This window comes from Pristiophorus japonicus, chromosome 12, assembly GCF_044704955.1.
Source record: "Pristiophorus japonicus isolate sPriJap1 chromosome 12, sPriJap1.hap1, whole genome shotgun sequence".
Taxonomy (NCBI): domain Eukaryota; kingdom Metazoa; phylum Chordata; class Chondrichthyes; family Pristiophoridae; genus Pristiophorus; species Pristiophorus japonicus.
The window spans coordinates 190,294,603-190,316,022 of record NC_091988.1 but is presented as its reverse complement, the minus strand read 5'-3'; the positions used below and the strand labels follow the sequence as shown (position 1 = coordinate 190,316,022).

The following is a 21,420-nucleotide window of genomic DNA, read 5'->3' as shown; positions in this document are numbered from 1 at the left end:
CTCTGCTGCCACGCATTCATCTGCTCTAGCCTCCTATTTCTATACTCACTAGCCCATGGTACCGGGAGTAATCTGCTTTTTAATCTCTTTCCTAGTTCCCTAAAATCTGCCTGCAGGAACTCATCCCTCTTTCTACCTATGTCATTGGTACCAATATGGACTACAACCTCTGGCTGTTCACCCTCCCACCCCATAGAACCTCCTGCAGCCGCTCAGAGACATCCTTAACCCTGGGACCAGGGAGGCAACCTACTATCCTGGAGTCACGCCTGCGGCCGCAGAAACACTTACCTGCTCCCCTGACTATGAAATTCCTTAACATTCTTCTTTTCCCCCTGTTTAGCTGAGTCACCCGTGGTGCCGTGGACTTGACTCTGGCTATACTCCCCAGAGGCACCATTGCTCTCCACCAGTACTCAGAACAGAGTACAGATTGGAGAGTGAGATGCACTCCTGCAATACCTGCCTGGTCCTCCTCTTCTGTCAGGTAGTCATCCATTCCCTCTCTGCCTGCACACTCTTAAGCTGCGTGGTGACCACCCTCTGAAACATGCTATCCACAAAGCTCTGAGCCTCACGGATGCACCCCAGTGACTCCAGCTGCTGCTCAAACTCCGAAACCCGGAGCTCGAGCTCCTCCAGCTGACGACACTTCCTGCACACGAGGTTATCGAGGACACGAGAGGTGTCCTGAAGTTCCTTCATGGCACAGGATGTGCACTCCGCAATACTGAGCTGACCTGCCATGCCTCTATTTAATTGACTAAGAACTAACTTAGAAGAAATAAACTTAAATCTTAAAAAAAAACACCACCAATCAGCTCCTTCCAGGTTTATTATCCAGGTCCTGCTGACATCATTTTAGTTTTTTTTACTCTTGACGTCACTCTTTTAATTTCAACCTGTTTTGAGTTGCTCCTTTATCCCAGCTCCAGCCCCTCACAGGTCCGCACGTGGACTCCAGTGGCAGGGGCATTGATCAAGTGAACTACCCTTCCTGGATGTTGAATTTCTTGAGTGTTGTTGCGGCTGCACCCACCCAGATAAGTGACAGGTATTCCATCGCACTCCTGACTTTGAGGGCTCAGAGATGAGCCACCTGTTACAGAGTACCCAGCCTCTGACCTGCTCTTGTAGCCATGGTGTTGATATGAATGATACAGTTAAGATTCTGGTCAGTGGTAACCCGCACAATGCTGTTGATGGGGGAAATCGGTGATGGTAATGCCATTGAAGGTCATGGGGAGATAGCTGGGCTTTCTCTTGCTTGAGATGGTCACTACCTGCCACTTTTGCGGCATGAATGTTATCTCTACTCGTCAGCCCAAGACTGGATATTATCCAGGTCCTGCTGTAAGCATCATTATCTGAGGAGTTATGAATGGAGCTGAATATTGAGGAAACATTAGCGAACAGGCCCACTCCTGAGCTTGTGATGGAGGGAAGGTCAAAGATAAAGCAACTGAAATTAGTTGGGTCGAGGCCACTTGCCTGAGGAACTGTTGCAGCGATGTCCTGGGGCTGAGACGCCCTGGAGTCTAACAACCACAACCATCTTACTTTGTGTCAGGTGGAACTGGACATTTTGATGGGTTTTCCCTTTGATCCCTATTGACCTCAGTTTAGCCAGGGTTCCTCGGCACCACAGTTGGTCGAATGCTGCCTTGATGTCAAGGCCAGCTACTCTTGCCTCTCATCAAGCATTCAGCTCTTGTACCCATGTCTGGATAAAGGCTGGGATGAGGTCAGGAGTTGAGCATCAGTGAGCAGGTTATTGGTGAGTAGGTGCTGCGTGATGGCATCATAGAAACATAGAAAATAGGTGCAGGAGTAGGCCATTCGGCCCTTCGAGCCTGCACCACCATTCAATATGATCATGGCTGATCATGCAACTTCAGAATCCTATTCCTGCTTTCTCTCCATACCCTTTGATCCTTTTAGCCGTAAGGGCCACATCTAACTCTCTTTTGAATATATCTAATGAACTGGCCTCACCAACTTTCTGTGGTAGAGTGAAGAAGTTTCTCCTCATATCGGTCCTAAATGGCTTATCCCTTATCCTTAGACTGTGACCCCTGGTTCTGGACTTCCCCAACATCGGGAACATTCTTCCTGCATCTAACCTGTATAATCTCACCAGAATTTTATATGTTCCTATGAGATCCCCTCTCATTCTTCTAAATTCGAGTGAATATAAGCCTAGTCAATCCAGTCTTTCTACATTTGTCAGTCCTGCCATCCTGGGAATCAGTCTGGTGAACCTTCGCTGCACTCCCTCAATAGCAAGAATGTCCTTCCTCAGATTAGGAGAACAAAACTGTACACAATATTCAAGGTATAGCCTCGCCAAGGCCCTGTACCTATATTCAAATCCTCTCACTATGAAGGCCAATATGCCATTTGCCTTTTTCACCGCCTGCTGTACCTGCAAGCCAACTTTCAATGACTGATGTACCATGACACCCAGGTCTCGTTGCACCTCCCCTTTTCCTAATCTGTCACCATTCAACTAATGTTCTGCCTTTCTGTTTTTGCTACCAAAGTGGATAACCTCACATTTATCTACATTATACTGCATCTGCCATGCTTTTGCCCACTCAACTAACCTGTCCAAGTCATCCTGCAGCCTTTTAGCATCCTCCTCACAGCTCACACCGCCACCCAGCTTAGTGTCATCTGCAAACTTGGAGATAGTACATTCAATTCCTCCTTGATAGCTCCTTCCATCACTTTATTGATGATGGGGAGGAGGCTGGGATAGGTCAGGGAATGGGTGAGTTAGATTTATCCTGGGCTTTTGTGGGTAGGACATACCTCGGCAATTGTCCACACTGTTGGGTAGATGCCAGTGTGAAAACAGCACTGTGTTCTTGATCAAGAAATTGTGACTTTTGTCTTGTTGCTGGGGTCTGTCATTCTGCCCACCAGGTGGCAGTATAACTATTGGAACAGTTTGTACGTAGTAACTGGTGGCAGCCATGGTCGGAGTCTGTGTGAAGCCACCATATGGTAGGAATTATACACTGCAACAATCAGGCTGGCGTGGCAGGCTTGTAGCTCATTGAAAGGGTGAGCTGGCAGTCGACCCACGAGAGGAAAGGTCGAGTGGCCCCCAGCCCTGGGATGTCTTCTGGCCCCGAAAGTGATTATTCTGCACAATGTAAAGATTGAGAACAATTTAGGTGTTGCAGCCTCACTTTACAGTGTAATTCTCTTAGTTCAAAGTTGCTTAATTCAAATTATTTCAATTGAAATCGTGCTGTTTCATTCAAATTATTTAATGCAAACTACTGCAAGATTTGTTGGGTTTTTTTCACACCCAAACATTAACAAGGGTAGATAATCCTTGTCCATTTAGTTTTTATTTTGGTCTGGGTGGGGCAATGATGAATGTCTGAATTTTACATGCGTATCATTTGGTTTGGCCTCCGTGTGCATAGACTAGAGTAGCTGAGAGGTGGGAGCTTAGGTTACTGGCTTAATATAAGTGGATGCAGGAAATGCTTTAACATTCAAGGGGGGTGACGTTACCCCTTTTTTGTGCCCCTGTTAGCGCTGCCAGGTGGCGCAATTGCCTTTTCGCCTGGGGGCAGGCGGCGGTTACATCTGGGGCGAAATTGCTCCCGAGATTTTGGAGGCGATTTGAAGTTAGCGCTGCGCCCCACGATTTGCATTCCAGGGCGCTAACGGGGTGATACGCACGGCGATGACGTCACGATCTGCGGGCACAGGAGATCGGGACGCAACGCTGTAACGCCGCCGCTAAACTCCCTCCCAATATGGCAGAAGTCAATGTCAGTGCCGCGCCAGGTCGCAAAGCCATTTGCGCCCCATTAGCGCTCCCCGGGGCCGGGAACGGGAGGCACAAATGCACCCAATTTCTAGCCCATATGATTTCAATGTAGGAGCTGGTTACAGCGCCACATTCTGGGAACCATCTGGTACTACAGCACCTATGTCAATTGTAACTTCGATGTTGAAGAATTGATTGTTGACCTAACATCAACCTCATCACCCCCATCTCCCAGAACTTATTTCAGGAAATATATGCTAGTGTTTCCCTTCTACACAATAATTAATGAGTGTGTCAAATTAACTCTCAAACCTCCTTCCCCTTGGCCCAGATTACTTCCTCAACAGGCAGTGTTGACACAGGGGGCTGGTATGTTGTGCAATGCGATTGAGTCAATAGCTAGATTACTCCAAGTAGCCACTGTTTCTGTTTATAGTGAGCATGAAGGAGGACGGAGACAAGTGTCACTGTATCGTTGCTGCGGCTTTTATTTATATGTACGCCTGTGCGGTCTGTACCAGGGCCCCTCTGAGGACAGTGGTCAGTCAGGGATTGTAACGTGGCCTCTTGCTGATTTTGTGTTGCAGTGCACGGTGAAAGCGATGTATGACTACAAGGCACAGCGGGATGACGAGCTCTGCTTCTGCAAGCACTCCATCATCCAGAATGTGGACAAACAGGATGGGGGATGGTAAGCTCACGGCATTTACAATGCGACGCTTCATTTTAACTGAAGTAAGGCCTGGAATAGAAACAGAAAACGCTGGCAATACTCAGCAGGTCGGGCAGCATCTGTGGAGAGAGAAACAGAGTTAGCGTTTCAGGTCGGTGATCCTTCGTCAGAACTGGGAAAAGTTAGAGATGTAACAAGCTTTAAGCAAGTGCAGTGGATGCTCAGTCGTTGAGTATATTCAAGACAGAGGTTGATACATTTTTGGGAACTAAGGGAATTAAGTGATACGGGGATGGTGCGGGAAGGTGGAGTTGAGGTAGAAGATCAGCCATCATCTTGTTGAATGGTGGAGCAGGCTCGAGGGGCCAAATGGCCTACACCTGCTCCTATTTCTTACGTTCTTATGTACAGAAGCAGGAAAAGTTGGGGGGGGGGGGGTGAGGGGGTAGAACAAAAGGGAAGGTCTGTGATAGGGTGGAAGGCAGGAGAGATTAAATGACAAAAGGATGATGGTTGCAAGATGAAAGGAGATGGTACTGGGACAAGTAAAGAAGCAAAAGATGGGTCTAGAGGAGGTGTAAGTGGAAATATCAGAATCATCAGCAACAGCAGCCATCTGAAAAAATGGGGCCAGAGGTTATGGTCTGAAATTGTTGAACTCGATGTTGAGTCCAGAAGGCTGTAAAGTGCCCAATCGAAAGATGAGGTGCTGTTCCTCGAGCTTACGATGAGCTTCATTGGAACAGTGTAGGAGGCCGAGGTGGGAGTGGGAGTGGGACGGAGACTTAAAGTGACAGGCGACCGGAAGCTCGGGGTCACGCTTGCGGACTGAACGCATTCCAGAACGTTCTGTGGCTACCAATTTTTTTTCTCTCGTAAGTCTTACTTTTTTTTCTCAGACACTAGTTTCAGTCCATTTGGGCCTGAGCATGTTTGATCTTCAGATGATCCCTCGGCCTACTGCAGGCTGTGGGAGTGTTATCGGGCTGCGTGTAAAACAATGACTGTACTGATTGTGGACAATTTCTAAATATTCCATTGTTTGCTGTGCTTGGCCACATTCAATAAAGTTTAAAAAAATGTTATGTTTGGCGAACCTCCTTGTTTGGTTAAGTGTGCAATGTATACATAACTTTTAAGATCTTGGACTGAACAATTTCAAAATGATCTCAGTTTAATATGTAAGCAGTGTAGAGGTCTGAGTACAGAAGGATTGACACCTTGACCTTTCACCTCCAGAACCAAACTTCAATTCTAGTGCTTGCTAGGGCCTTAAAAAGAAAGAAACAGAGACGCGCATTTATTGGGCGCTATATAAATGCAAGTCTGATTGTCTGTATATAGCACTATTCATGACCACCGGACGTCTCAAAGTGCTTTACAGCCATGAAGTACTTTTAAAAATGTAGTCACTGTTGTAATGTGGGAAACGCAGCAGCCAATTTGCGCACAGCAAGCTTCCCTCAAACAGCAATGTGATAATAACCAGATAATCTGGGTTTTTTTGTTATGTTGATTGAGGGGTAAATATTGGCCAGGACATCAGGGATAACTCCCTTGCTCTTCTTCGAAATAGTGCCATGGGATCTTTTACGTCTACTAGAGAACCAACAGGGCCTCAGTTTTACATCACACCCGTAAGACGGCACCTCCAATAGTGCAGCACTTCCTCAGTACTGCACGGGAGTGTCAGCCTAGATTTTTGTGCTCAAGTCCCTGGAGTGGGACTTGAACCCACAACCTTCTGATTCTGAGGCAAGCGTGCTACCCACTGAGCCACAGCTGACACTTGACACTTTGTGGTGGGGGGAGGGTGTTATCCAACATCTGGAGGGCACGCGACGACCCGTAATGACACAAATTGACCTCTCCCCAATTTATATCCTGACTGATCTCTCCCCAATTTATTAACCAGGTGGAAAGGAGACTATGGAGGTAAACGACAGCTTTGGTTCCCTGCTAACTACGTGGAAGAGATAACGAGCCCAACCACGTCGGAACCAGACAGACTGGTAAGACGCTTTGATCTAGCTTCGCTCGAGACCATGTGCCTCTGAAACAAAAGAATTGCGATATTTCCATTGATATTTGCATTCCAAGCAAAATAATAAGTGTTGTCCCATGAGGTTAGCATCTTTAGGCTCCATATGTGATAGATTTAAACCCTGTTGCATTTGCGTACAGGACAGGATTTTCATAACATAAAAAGAAAGATGTACTTTTATCTAGTTCCTTTCACGACCACAGGATGTACCAAAGTGTTTTGTAGCCAATGAAGTGCTATTTGAAGTGTAGTCACTGTTGTAAGATATGGAAAGGGCAACCAAATTGTGCACAGCAAGGTCCCACAAACAGCAATGTAATAATGACCAGATAATCTGTTTTAGTGATGTTGATTGAGGGATAAATATTGGCCAGGACACCGGGGATAACTCCCCTGTTCTTCTACAAAATAGTGCCAAGGGATCATTTACGTTCCTCTGAGAGGGTAGACAGGACCTCGGTTTTAATGTCTCATCCGAAAGATGGCACCTCCGACAGTGAAGCAATCCCTCAGCACTGCACTGGGGTGTCAGCCTAGATTTTTGTGCTCAAGTCTCTGGAGTTTGCCTTGAACTAACGTTGTTGTGATTCAGAGGTAACTGTGTTACCCACTGGGCCACTAATGCAAAGCTGGAAGGTAGCGGCTGGGCTGGGGAAGGGAGGGGAGCAGTGAATGAGAAGTGGGAGAAAGGAGATGTCACTGTGACTATCTGACATGTCAATGCTTTGCCACTTGGTTGTTGTTGCTTCATGAAGACATACAAAGGACCGGTCTTATCTTTTATGCTGGAGGAAGCTTTTACTTCTTTCTGGAGGGCATGTACCCTTCCCCCCCCCTCCCGACCTCCGGTAATAGTAGACGTGAACAATCGCACAGGCAAGAATTGTCACTATTATGGACTGCATGTATCTGTGCACAACCCTGGAAACAACTGTTGAGGATGTGGTTGTGCTTCTTGGTACAATATACATTGGATTCACAGAGAAAACCAATAGTTCCTGTGACCTTGCCAGGTAGACACGGACCTAAACCAGTGCCATTTGTAGCATCAACCTGATCTAATTCCATGCAGAGTGGGGCCTTGGCATCCTAACTACGTGAGCCCTAATTTCTCGAAAGCCAGTATTGGGTGGGTGAAATAGCTCTCCCATTGGTTGTTGATTAACTGTCAGTAACAACCTGGAAGATCTCGCTTTTAATCCTTTATAAAAATTGATTTATTTTTCTGTTTTAAAATTATTTTCTGTTCCTGCTTTAAGGTATTTGTCTCCCTTCCACCGCTTTCTCCGTGCAGAATCGACTCTAGTTATGAGGTCTGCTCTCGGGCCTTGGCTGATATAACTCGATCTCGACCTTATGTAAATGAGCAATTCCTTATTAATTGGGAGTTTTTTTTTTAATGTTTATCTAGGTGAACCATTTTCATTCTGAAAAATGGAACACTTTTTCAAATTTTGGGGCCCAGTGTCAGTATAAGAACATAAGATTCTGAGGGGGCTGGACAGGGTAGATGCAGAGAGGATGTTTCCCCTCGTGGGGGAATCTAGAACTAGGGGGCATAGTTGCAGAATAAGGGGTCGCCCATTTGAAACAGAAATGAGGAGGAATTTCTTCTCTGAGGGACATGAATCTTTGGAATTCTCTACCCCAGAGAGCTGTGGAGGCTGGGTCATTGAATATATTCAAGGTGGAGATAGTCAGATTTTTGTATGATATGGGAGTCAAGGGTTATGGGGAGCGGGCGGGGAAGTGGAGTTGAGGCCAAGATCAGATCAACCATGGTCTTTATTGAATGGCGGAGCAGGCTCAAGGGGCCAAATGGCCTACTCCTGCTCCTATTTCTTATGTTCTTATAGGAAATAGGAGTACGAGTAGACTATATGGCCCCTTGAGCCCACTCCACCATCCATGGCTGGATTTCTACATCAACTCCACTTTCCCGCCTGATCCCCATAGTCTTTGATTTCCTTAGTGCACAAAAATCTATCGATCTTAATCTTGGATATACTCAATGACTGAGCATCCACAGCCCTCTGGGGTAGAGAATTGATTCACCACCCTCTGAGTAAAGAAATGTCTCCTCATCTCAGTCTTAAAATGGCCGACCCCTTATCCTGAGGCTGTGACACTTGTTCTAGACTCTCCAGCCAGGGGAAAAGGGCTTCTCAGCATCTACCCTGTCAAGCCCTCTAAGAATTTTATATGTTTCAAGAGATCACCTATCATTCTCCTGAACTCCGGAGAATAGAGGCCCAATTACTCAATAGAATATCCAACACTCCCTGGTCGAGTGGAGAGTAAAGCTCCTCTGTCCCAACAACTTGCCTCAGTCCCGACATCAGGGGAGCACTCGTACTGCAAAATGCGATACTGTTCCCATTCCCTCATCAGCCTTTTTGTCACCTTTCTGGGTGAGGTTGCCAATTTAGTGCTGAATTAGGGACAGAGTTGTTCCGTAGAAATTTGTTCGGTCGAAAAGACCAGGGGGAATTGAAACGAGGCTGGAAAAACGCAAGTCAGAGTGTTTTAAATGGAGAATTTCTTTCTCTGTTTAAAACTCGAATTTGACGCAACAGAAATTTCCACAAACTGTAGAAAAGGCATCTTTGCTGCCGTGAGCTTGCGCAGCACAAAAGGATTCCAGTGAGTTGACTTGCACAGTACTCATTCTCTCTGTTCTTGCCTCCACCTGCAGCCCCTTAGTGAAAACAGCCCTCTTGGAGACATGCTGGGCGGAGTTCTGGATGTACCTTCCTGTCAGATTGGTGAGTAGTGCAGATCACGTTACTAACTAACCCCTCACCCACCTCCTTCAGACACTGCCAATAACGCTGGCTGGAGTCCGTCTGAAGGGCAGCTTTGCTGGTATAATGAGAAATGGGAGTGTCATCTGAGAGGAGGTCTCCAGTTCCATTGAAATAATGAATTCAGCCTCTGACCTTGAGTGGAAATCGAGCACTTCCTCAGAGCGAAGGGAGAGAATGTCAACCCATAAAGAAAAGAAAGACTTGCATTTATATAGTGCCTTTCGCACCTCGGACATCCAGAAGGGCTTTACAGTCAATGAAGTATTTTTCAAGTGTGGTCATGTAAAGAAAACACAGGGGCCAATTTGCGCACAACAAGGTCCCACAAACAGCAATGTTAATAGATGAAGTGTAGCTTAGATAGAGGGCTGTAAATGAGACATCAGGCTTCTAACTTAAGCCCAAAAGATATGCACTTAAAGAAAGAAAACTTGCATTTATATAGCGCCTTTCATGACCACCAGATGTCTCAAAGTGCTTTACAGCCAATGGAGTACTTTTGGAGTGTAGTCACTGTTATAATGTAGGAAACGCGGCAGTCAATTTGCACACAGCAAGCTCCCACAAACAGCAATGTGATAATGACCAGCTAATCAGTTTTAGTGATGTTGATTGACGGATAAATATTGGCCCAGGACACCGGGGATAACTCCCCTGCTCTTCTTCAAAATAGTGTCACAGGATCTTTTACGTCCACCTGAGAGAGCAGACGGGGCCTCGGTTTAATGTCTCATCTGAAAGACGGCACCTTCGACAGTGCAGCACTCCCTCGGTACTGCACTGGGAGCGTCAGCCTAGATTTTTGTGCTCAAGTCCCTGGAGTGGAACTCGAACCCACAACCTTCTGACTCAGAGGCGAGAGTGCTACCCACTGAACTGTAGCTGACACTGTAATTTAGCGGAGTGGCGCAGTTACAATTCATGATTCCCACGTGGCGAATTCAAATCTTGGTTGCCTCATCATGGGAAGGCCCTGAGCCAGATACTTCCATGAAGGCCAGTGGAGACAGTTGCATCCATTTTGAGAGACCGCTGTTGTACATCTGCCAGCCGATTACAGGGCAGCATTGGCAAGGACCCACCTTTCCAACCTCTCAGCCAATCAGTTGCCTGGCACTCAGAGTTAAATGGGCAGACGACGAGGGCGAGCAGTTACTGGCCTCATGTCAAGAAGATTTGTGCTCCTTCCAGAACCCGTCGTCCGTATATATTCAGCATAGTGCTTGGGCTCTTTCAGCCCGGGATATTTGGAGCATCAGCTTAACGAGCTTAAGAGTCTTTGGAACAAGAGAGAGAGAGAGGATTTGATTTGGCTACAGGACTGGCCATTGTTCTGAAAATCAAAGCAAGTTTCCGCGCTAATTGGAACTAAATCGTTTTTATTGAAAGAAGAAAGAAAGACTTGCATTTATATAGCGCCTTTCACGACAACCGGACGTCTCAAAGTGCTTTACAGCCAATGAAGTACTTTTGGAGTGTAGTCACTGTTGTAATGTGGGCAGAATTGGTGTCGGGAGGTGGGATGTGTTTCTGTAATCAATTTCTTTCAGCCTGTCGGATATTGGAGCTTTGGATGGGTGGCATCGATACCTTATTCCCTCCTCTTGCCTCATTACAGCTGTCCATCCGGATGGGAAAGGCAGTCGTCAGTATGTTTTTAAAATAAATATGGGCTCGTTCGCCCGTTCGGGCGGAACGATGGACCTGGCAGCAGAAACGCCGGAAGACCTGAATGATTGGGTGACCAAGATCCGGGAGGCAGCACAGACTGCAGATGCCAGGGTAAGTTCACCCACTGAACGGAAACAGCGCCACAGTTGGCTTCTCCTCTCCTACTTTAGGGTCCGTGGACTTTTTTTCTTACAGCCCTCCATTTGGTAACTGGGATCTCACTCAATTAACTTTCACATTCAGGGGTAGGTTTTCCCCTTCTGGGTTGGCCGCGATGATTTTAATGGATGTACAGACAGTGGGTTTTCTCTCGCACGCTGCCTGGTGCCAGGGGAGCTGCCTGTATAGACTCGGAAAATGTATGCTCCACTTTTCCCTCTCCTCCCCTTCCGACTCAAGCTATCTGCAGGATACGCTGCAGCAACTCGCGATGGTATCTTACCCCAGTAAAGATTGTCATCGCAGAACCTGTACCCCAGTAAGAACAGACGTCCCAGAACCTGTACCCCAGTGAGAACACACCTCCCAGAACCTGTACCCCAGTGAGAACAGACGTCCCAGAACCTGTACCCCAGTGAGAACACACCTCCCAGAAACTGTACCCCAGGGAGATCAGACCGCCCAGAAATTGTATCCCAGTGAGTACACACCTCCCAGAAACTGTACCCCAGTGAGAACACACCTCCCAGAAACTGTACCCCAGTGAGTACACACCTCCCAGAAACTGTACCCCAGTGAGAACACACCTCCCAGAAACTGTACCCCAGTGAGAACACACCTCCCAGAAACTGTACCCCAGTGAGAACACACCTCCCAGAAACTGTACCCCAGTGAGTACACACCTCCCAGAAACTGTACCCCAGTGAGAACACACCTCCCAGAAACTGTACCCCAGTGTGAACACACCTCCCAGAAACTGTACCCCAGTGTGAACACACCTCCCAGAAACTGTACCCCAGTGAGAACACACCTCCCAGAAACTGTACCCCAGTGAATACAGACGTTCCAGAACCTGTACCCCAGTGAGTACACACCTCCCAGAAACTGTACCCCAGTGAGAACACCACCTCCCAGAAACTGTACCCCAGTGAGAACACACCTCCCAGAAACTGTACCCCAGTGAGAACACCACCTCCCAGAAACTGTACCCCAGTGAGAACACCACCTCCCAGAAACTGTACCCCAGTGAGAACACCACCTCCCAGAAACTGTACCCCAGTGAGAACACACCTCCCAGAAACTGTACCCCAGTGAGAGCACACCTCCCAGAAACTGTACCCCAGTGAGAGCACACCTCCCAGAAACTGTACCCCAGTGAGAACACACCTCCCAGAAACTGTACCCCAGTGAGAACACCACCTCCCAGAAACTGTACCCCAGTGAGAACACACCTCCCAGAAACTGTACCCCAGTGAGAACACACCTCCCAGAAACTGTACCCCAGTGAGAGCACACCTCCCAGAAACTGTACCCCAGTGAGAACACACCTCCCAGAAACTGTACCCCAGTGAGAACACACCTCCCAGAAACTGTACCCCAGTGAATACAGACGTTCCAGAACCTGTACCCCAGTGAGAACAGGATCCCAAAAACTGTACCCCAGTGAGAACATGTATCCCAGTAACTATCCCAGTAAGGATTGTCATCCCTGAAACTGCATCCCAGCGAGAACTCAAAAGTTTTTGGGGGGTATGGAAGGCAGGTGGGGGAGGGGGTGGGGGTGGGGAGGATGGTCTGGGTTGAAGAAAAAATAATAAACAGAGCCTTTCGTTTAATGAGGTCACGGAGGTCATGGATAATCAGTGTGTTCAATAAATGTGTTGGAAAATCTTATTGTAAAGCTATTGACATGTGGTTTGGTCATTCCTTAGAAGGAAGAAGGGAAAATGATGGAGCGTAGAAAGAAGATCGCCCTGGAACTCTCTGACCTGGTTGTATACTGCAGACCTGTCCCCTTTGATGAAGAAAGTAAGTGATGTTAAGGAAAGCGACCAGCCAGTTCGCTGTAGGTCACAGGCACGGTTGACTGGTGCCCCAGTTGAAATTCTGGTGTTCTGTTGATTTATGATTTGATTGCAAGCCCTCTCTCACTGGACGAGCCCCTGCCCTCTGGGCTGGGCAGAGTGCTGCCTGGACACAAGTCCTTGTCTTGTGAGTGGGCAGTGTGGGAGGGGAGAGCTGTTAGTGTCATCATCATCATCATAGACAAGACTTGCTTCCACTCTAAAAGTGAGTTCTCAGGTAACTGAACAGTCCAATATGGGAATCACAGTCTCTGTCACAGGTGGGACAGACAGTCGTTAAAGGAAAGGGTGGGTGAGGAGTCTGGTTCTTCCACTGCCTGCGCTTGTTTTCTGCATGCTCTCGGCGAATAGACTCTAGGTGCTCAGCGCCCTCCCGGATGCACTTCCTCTACTTAGGGCGGTCTTTGGCCAGGGACTCCCAGGTGCCGATGGGGATGTTGCATTTTATCAAGGAGGCTTTGAGGATGTCCTTGAAACGTTTCCTCTATCCACCTGGGGCTCTCTTGCCATGTAGGAGTTCCGAGTAGAGCGCTTGCTTTGGGAGTCCTGTGTCAGGCATGCGGGCCCGCCCAACGGAGCTGGTCGAGTGTAGTCAGTGCTTCAATGCTGGGGTTAGTGTAGGTTTGAGGAGGTGGAACACTCTACTCTAAAATCAGGACATACCGAATAGTATGGGGTGAACAGAATTACTGGAATGTGTGCTATTCTGGATTGGTTCGTTCAGTGTGAGAGTTACTCTGCCACGAACATTGCTAACATGACCAAACCCTCCTTCAGTCAGTATAACTCTGTAATCAGAAATGCCTATCCCATAATGGATCACTGCCAGTGTGTTACTGGGCCACAGACATCAGACAGTCCTAAATAGATCCTTGATCAGCAGTTGACCAATTGGCTATTATCTATTGGCTTAAATGCCCCCAGGCTAGAGAGAGAGAGAAAACAAAATGGAGTTTTGCTCCTGCTTTCTATCTAGTGAAAACTACACTTCTCACCTCCTCCCCCCACTCCCCCCCTCCCCCCACCCCCACCCTACCAAACCCAGCCAGAATGTCAGGGCATGTGGCTGTTAACTAAAAGCAGAATTGTGATCGCCCCTATGGTCAAACAATGATCTGACTCTCAAAACTATCCTAATAGCAATTACCACTCAGGACCACGTGGTGGATTTAAATTTTTATTGTGTGCATGGTGACAACAGAGCTGCGGAAGGGACTAAAGTAACTCGGCCCACAGAGCCACCTAGTGGCCATAGCCTACAATTATATTGTGACCGTTGACAGTGAAAAATTGAATGGGGAATGTTGACACAGCGATTTAGACTGATAAATGTTGACAGAAAAAGTGTGAGCAGAAATTGTAACAGCAGGAAGTTTTGTTCCCAATTGGATCAAAGGTACAGGTCTAATGGGGATCGGTGTGGCGGTTAAGTTTTTAGCAGAAGAACTGAGAGGGGCCATTAGCAGAAGAACTGAGAGGGGCCAGGTGGTGCAGAAACAAGTGGGACAATTGTGGCCGTTAAGGAGCTACAACTAATCATAGAATCATAAAAATTTACAGCACAGAAGGAGGCCATTTCGGTCCATCGTGTCCATACCTGCCGACCAAGAGCTATCCAGCCTAATCCCACTTTCCAGCTCTTGGTCCATAGCCCTGTACGTTACGGCACTTCAGGTGTAGATCGAAGTACTTTTTAAATGTGGTGAGGGTTTCTGCCTCTGCCACTCTTTCAGGCACTGAGTTCCAGACTCCCACCACCCTCTGGGTGAAGAAATTTCTCCTCAAATACCCTGTAAACCTCCTACCAATTACTTTAAATCTATGCCCCATGGTTGTTGACCCCTCTGCTAAGGAAAATAGGTCCTTCCTATCCACTCTGTCTAGGCCCCTCATAATTTTATACACAATAAGATTTCTCCTCAGCCTCCTCTGTTCCAAAGAAAACAAACCCAACCTATCCAATCTTTCCTCATAGCTAAAATTCTCCAGTCTAGGCAACACCCTCGTAAATCTCCTTTGTACCCTCTCTAGCGCAATCACATCTTTCGTGTAATGTGGTGACCAGAACTGCACACAGTACTCTAGCAGTGGCCTAAATAGTGTTTTATACAGTTCAAGCATAACCTCCCTGCTCTTGTATTCTGTGCCTTGGCTAATAAAAGCAAGTAATGCCTTCTTAACCACCTTAACTACCTGGCCTGCTACCTTCATGGATCTGTGGACATGCACTCCAAGGTCCCTTTGTTCCTCTACAGACTCAATGTCCTACCATTTAATGTGTATTCCCTTGCCTTGTTAGCCCTCCCCAAATGTGTTACCTCACACTTCTCCGGATTGAAATGTAGGAGCTCGAATCGCAAAATGTTGGCGGGATCTGGGATCTTGGGGCTGGTCATGGCACAAGCAAGCTCGGGGATGAGTGGAGTACAGACAGGCCTTGGACTAAAGAGCAATCTGGTCGTGTTGTGCGTTTTTCTAGAATTGTTTCTCCAGGGATCGTCAGTTCATGCTAACCACGTGGTGTTGGTCACATGGTCAGCACGGACCAATCAGCAGCATGGCCGGGATCGTACAGTCTTCCAGACACGAAACGTGAGGACTATGATCGATGGACAAGGTGCATGGATTCTGAGTAATGGCAGTGACTGTCCCTCCCGCTGAGAACGATGAGTGAGTATAGAGCGTGCAGGAAACATTGAGGCAATAACCTTTCCCCGTAATTCTTTGTGATGCAGAGATTGGGAGTGAGCGGGCCTGCTACAGGGATATGTCGTCGTTTCCCGAAACCAAGGCGGAGAAATACGTCAACAGAGTCAAGGGGAAGAGATTCCTGCAGTACAACCGTCTGCAACTGAGTCGCATCTATCCCAAAGGCCAGCGCCTCGACTCATCCAACTATGATCCCCTGCCCATGTGGATCTGTGGCAGCCAGTTAGTGGCGTTGAACTTCCAGACCCCAGGTACCTACTACTATTCTACTTTTGTCCTCTTTCTATACAGCTGCACCTCCTGCTCACACACTCCCAAACACACACACACACACACACACACATACACACACTCACACATTCTTCTCAGTTTTCTCATCGGTCTCTGATTCCCTACCCAATGAAGTGTCCCTCATTTCACCAGCAAGGTCCCCATAGCATGACCACACTCACCCGAGGCAATCCCACAACATTCATATGCAATCACACGGAAGGGACGGACGGCAGGGTGACAGGGCCAGGGGCGGAGAGGCTCATGGGAGGGAGCACAGAGATTGTCCCCATGACCCCTTTCTGAAAGTTTGAATTATGTCTGGAGTGTCCTTATGAATGACTCCACGAGGCAATGTGTTGTACTCAAAACTGTAATGACCTTGGTCCTTTATATCAAACTCCAGAGTGAGGCAGCCACGTGGTGGCTCCCCTTTTATACAGTCCCTGCCACCAGGGCAGGAAACCCCGGTCTCCACCAGTTGCACCCTCTAGTGGTGCCAGCATAGTATATGCACAGTGTAAACCTTATTGATAGTACATTAGGTAAACAAGTCTCCATCTTATGTAACTATACAGTGACTACACAGTGAGTATATCTATAGCCTGCATATATAACAGTTTGCATCAAGGACTCTGTGCAGTAATCGGGGGCTTAAAGGAAAACCCGGCTTCCCGGATCACAACCGGTATCTAGTATCTTGTTTCCAGTACTCATTTCTTTTTTGGATTTCATCTGCACTAGTTTCACGTAGCGTGTTGGTCGCGGGCACTGCTTTTGATTGTGGCAGAGTGCGCACTGAATTAGTTCCTCTTTCTCAGCACGGCTCGGTTTGTAGCGTTACACTGGCGCAGAATCTCATCCCTCACTCGAGTCTCGCACTGGATTAGAAATAATAGGTAATAAAGCTGATCGGATACAGGCTGTACGCAATGTTCCCTCCAATGTTGTTTGGCCCTGTGCGGCCTGTTTAAGGGGCCATTCTAAATACCGTGCATGCGTGGTGTCCATATTGAAGAGCCGGCTGCACGGGTTCCCTGCAGCGTTGCACGGCGGCGCAGCTTACAGGGAACATTGGGGGCGGTAACCGAGGAGAGGCCGGACTTCCTGCGCCCGGCTGCAAGATTCCGGTTACAGCCCCTCGCAGGAAGTGGATCGCAATGTCGCACACTCCACTTCCTTTAGGGGCGGGTTCGGGAACTCTAAGCGATTCAATGCCCCTCCCCTTCCATTAAAGGGGAGGGGTGCTGCGAGCTCTGCAGGCCTTTTGAAAGCCTCCGCTGGGCCACCAGGGCCAAGGGGTGCCATGGCCACAGCCCGACACCGAGACGGAGCGTCGGGCGGCACAATCGCGGCCCGGACCACACGAAAGAAGCGGCGGACGGCTCGGCCGGTGGGGAGGGGGGAAATAAAAGATGGCGGCGCAGCGCGCAGCCCCTTTATAGTTCGCCCCGCCTTGGCTGACCAGCCTGGTTTGCGACCCACGAGGCTGGCGCGAGCAGACGCAGGGTGGAAACCAGCCACCACGGTGCGAAAAGGGGTCACCGCATACGGCAATTACGTAATCGCTGGAGGCGCAGAGGCCCAGGGCACTACCGGTGCGGCGCCTTCGCTAACTCCCATGCAATTTCGCAGGAGCCAGTAGCGTTCCCCCACCACAGGCCAAAATAGTTTTTCGCCCCGTTAGCGCCCCCAGAGGCGTCAGCGGGAGGCACAGAACAGGGGACTTTCGGCCCCATTTTCTGTAGGCCAGTTGCCGCCGAAAAAGGGTGTAAAACGGGCCGTTTGTCTTTGGTATCTTGTCCTAATCTTTATTCCTTGTGCTTTTTTATCCCCCCTCTCTCAGACAAACCCATGCAGATGAATCAGTCCTTGTTCATGTTGAGTGGAAAGTGTGGGTATGTCCTGCAGCCGCCCATCATGAGAGACGAGCAGTTTGATCCCTTTGACAAGCACTCGGTGAGGCCGACAGAGTCACTCGTCATCCAGCTACAGGTCAGTCATATCGTCGGCATCAATACTCTGCTTTCTGCTTCCTTTCATGTGAGTCCTGAGAGTGGGCACTCTCAGGTTGTCAGGCTCTGGAACAGAATTAAAGGGGCGGTTTTGCAAACACGTTGCTGTGTTTCTGTACAGAGGAGGGTATGATGCAGTAATCCGAGAGACAGTGATAACATAAAACATCAAAATGAAAATAGTGTAAAAGTAAGAAACTCCTGCTATAGCGTTTAGCATCTTCAGTAGCGAACTTTTAGGAGGAGGGATCGTTTGCGAAAGGAAAACTTTCATTTATATATCACCGTTCAACACTTCGGGACATCCCCAAAGCGCTTTACAGCCAATTAAGTACTTTTGAAGTGCAGTCACTGTTGTAATGTAGGAAATGCAGTAACCAATTTGCGCACAGCAAACTCCCACAAACAGCAATGGAATAAATGACCGGATCATCTGTTTTAGGTCTTAGTGGAGGGATAAAAGTTGGCCTGAACACTTAAGCACAAAATCTAGGCCGACACTCCCAGTGCAATACTGGGGGAGTGCTGCACTGTTGGAGGTGCCGTCTTTTGGATGCGCCATTTAACCGAGGCCCCATCTGCTCTCTCACATGGACGTAAAAGAATCCACGGCACTATTTTGAAGAAGAGCAGGGGAGTTCTCCCCTGTGCCCTAGCCAATATTTATCCTGCAACCAAAATCCCTGCTGTTATGTATGTAAACTTCACCAATGTGTAAGGCTTGCCACCAGGGGGCGCACATGTGGGAGACCCAAGGGTCACCTGCACACCCTGGGCAAGCAGGTATAAAAGGCAGCCTACCATGCTGCTTCCTCACCCTGGAGTTACATTAAAGAGACCAAGCATACAGTCTTGTGGAGTTATTCTGAACATAACACCTGCAACAGATTATATGGTCGTTATCACATTGCTGTCTCTCTGAGCCCTCTGAGATAATCTGTCCCTATGGATTGCTTTGTTTTGGGCTTTTTTAGTCTGTCTAGGATTTCTGTCTCATTTATATCGAAGTCATTAATGCTACGTAAGTTATCACTATTTAAGGAGGGCATGTTGCTGATTTCCCCCTTGTGAATACTTGGAACTAATCAGAACTTATGCCAATGTTAAAAACAAAAGATGCAATATTACAGCTTTTGGGTTTGAGAATTCTTGCTAAGTAGCTGATTGTCTGACGGGTCCCTATCTGGGTCCATCTGGTTTAAGTGTGGCCAACGGGAATTCAAACTCTACCTTCCTTTTGGTTTAATAAAATATACAAAGTGACCATCAGATGTTGCTGTTGATTCTTTTCCTGTTAATTTCTCCTCGCTTTCGCTGGCGCGACTACCACTTGAGTTAAAAGTAAGCTGCTGTCCCAACAACTTACACTGAGTGCACAGATCATTTCTTCATGGAAATTGAACAGCATCAACATGAATGATGGTGACCTGCGCAGCCAGAAAGTGTGAATTAGGATGTTGGACTGGAGGAGATTGCGGAGGGCGGGTGGGAAGGTGATTTTGGTTTGAAGTCATCTCTGTGGGGGATGGGGAGCCACTGTACAGAGGTGCAAGCGGGATATAAGCGGTGTTTTTAGAAATTCGTTCACGGGACGTGGGCATCGCTGGCAAGGCCAGCGTTTACTGCCCATTCCGAATTGCCTTTGGGAAGGTGGTGGTGGTGAGCCACCGCCTTGAACCTCTGCAGTCCGTGTGGTGGGGGTGCTCCCGCAGTGCTGTTGGGCGACTTGGTGTTAATGTGCGATGGATCGCAGAAGGCCAGCGTAGAGATAGTTGGAGAAGTTGTGGATGAGGGTAGGGCTGGAGGCAGGCAGTATTACGGAGCTGGAAATAGAAGGTTTTGACGGTGGATTTTGAAGCATCGTTCAGATCGCACACCATCAGTCTCAGCCTGGGTAAGCAGCCAGGAAGGGGGGGGGGGTTGAATCGCAGGGTAAGGTACAGTGCCTCCAGCAGAATCAGAACCAGATGGGTTCAGTGTTGCCAATGTTAAGTTACTGAAAGTTCTGGCTCATCCACAACTTGGTGTCGAGCAGCGTAGTAACAGTGCAGATTTTGAGGGTGGTGGTGGAATGATAAAGCTGGCTATCACCAGCATACATATAGAAGCTGACCCCGTGCTTATGGATCCCGTCACCAAGTGGCAACAGTTCAATGAGATATAGGTGGCGGGGGCCAAGGATGGAACCTTGGCCCGATCCTGGAGGTAACCATGTGGCCTTGGAAGATAATGGCCCGGATTTTCCAGGGCCTAAGACTGTGTACACATAGCGTACGTGGTTGTAAGTGCCGCGCAAGTTCTGAGGATCTGCATGCAATGCACTTGCGCGAAAACCCAGAACTTGCGATCTGTCAAGTTTCAGCTTGACAGATTGTACGAATCCGCATGGATTCGTTGGCAGAGTTTTGAGCTATCTGTCCAGCGAATGCCCACAAAACCCTTACTCCTGGTAAAAGCAGACGTAAGGCCTCCTTTTACCACCGTAAGGGTTTAAATAAATATTAAAATAGATTTTTTTTTAATGATTTAATCATACAAAAACCTTTAAAGTTAGTTTAGATTATTTTTGGCCCCTTGAAAAATGTTTACATTTATTTTTCAAAAAATTAAATTTTTGTTTTGAATGTTTAAATTGTATTTTAATTCCTTTTGAACCTGTGATCATTTATTTTTATTTAAGTGCTGAGACATGTATTTTTCAGGGGATTCCTATTATGCTTATGGGGATTCTGTGTGTAAATGGAATCCCCATAAGCATAATGGGAATCCCCCCCTTTGTGATTGGTTGGGCTGGCCCATGTGATCCCAGGGATGCTTGTGAACCGCCTGCGTCCCTGGGATACGTGGGCCTTTACACAGGCCTAGCCTGCAAACCCAGGAGCGCGAGTCTTCGAAGGTCCGGAGGCACCAGGTAGGTGTGTACTTTGCACGCGGTTCAGAGGTATTTGCCCGCGGAAAGCCTCTGACTGCAATTTCCAGCCCGATGAATGTATGTGATGAGTGTAGAAATTCCTGGAATGTGTTGCAGTGCGCCACAACACTTACCTTGCAATGATTCCACTCTTTGCCCCTGTCTGATTTGGACTTGACGGAAGGTGGCAACTCTTAAGTGTGTGCCCATGACAGTTAATGGATACGCTCGAGACCTGAAATACATCAGGGTCGGGGGACCTCAGTATTGGAGGTGCGCGCGCAAGTTGTTTGGAGAAACAAGTCACTGTGTGACAGAGGTGCAAGAGGTGGTTAACTTTTTTACCCCCCCTTAAAATCATTTTCACCAGGTCTTGGGGGCTCGTCACTTGCCTAAGAATGGAAGAGGCATCACCTGTCCATTTGTAGAGGTCGAGGTCTGTGGAGCCGACTACGATAACTGCAAATACAAGACTGAGATCGTAGGTAAGAATGTCTTTCTTA

General features: G+C 47.9%; 1 protein-coding gene across 1 annotated transcript in view; it reads left to right on the top strand.

The window, feature by feature from the left end:
- The window catches only part of plcg1 (phospholipase C, gamma 1), a 185,581-nt gene that overhangs the window by 144,912 nt on the left and 19,249 nt on the right, over positions 1 to 21,420 (top strand). The window contains exons 21-28 of the mRNA XM_070896334.1: positions 4,381 to 4,484; positions 6,382 to 6,478; positions 9,206 to 9,275; positions 10,936 to 11,099; positions 12,860 to 12,956; positions 15,748 to 15,972; positions 17,838 to 17,986; positions 21,288 to 21,402. Coding sequence (XP_070752435.1) covers positions 4,381 to 4,484; positions 6,382 to 6,478; positions 9,206 to 9,275; positions 10,936 to 11,099; positions 12,860 to 12,956; positions 15,748 to 15,972; positions 17,838 to 17,986; positions 21,288 to 21,402 — 1,021 coding nt within the window. The remainder of the gene's footprint in view (positions 1 to 4,380; positions 4,485 to 6,381; positions 6,479 to 9,205; positions 9,276 to 10,935; positions 11,100 to 12,859; positions 12,957 to 15,747; positions 15,973 to 17,837; positions 17,987 to 21,287; positions 21,403 to 21,420) is intronic.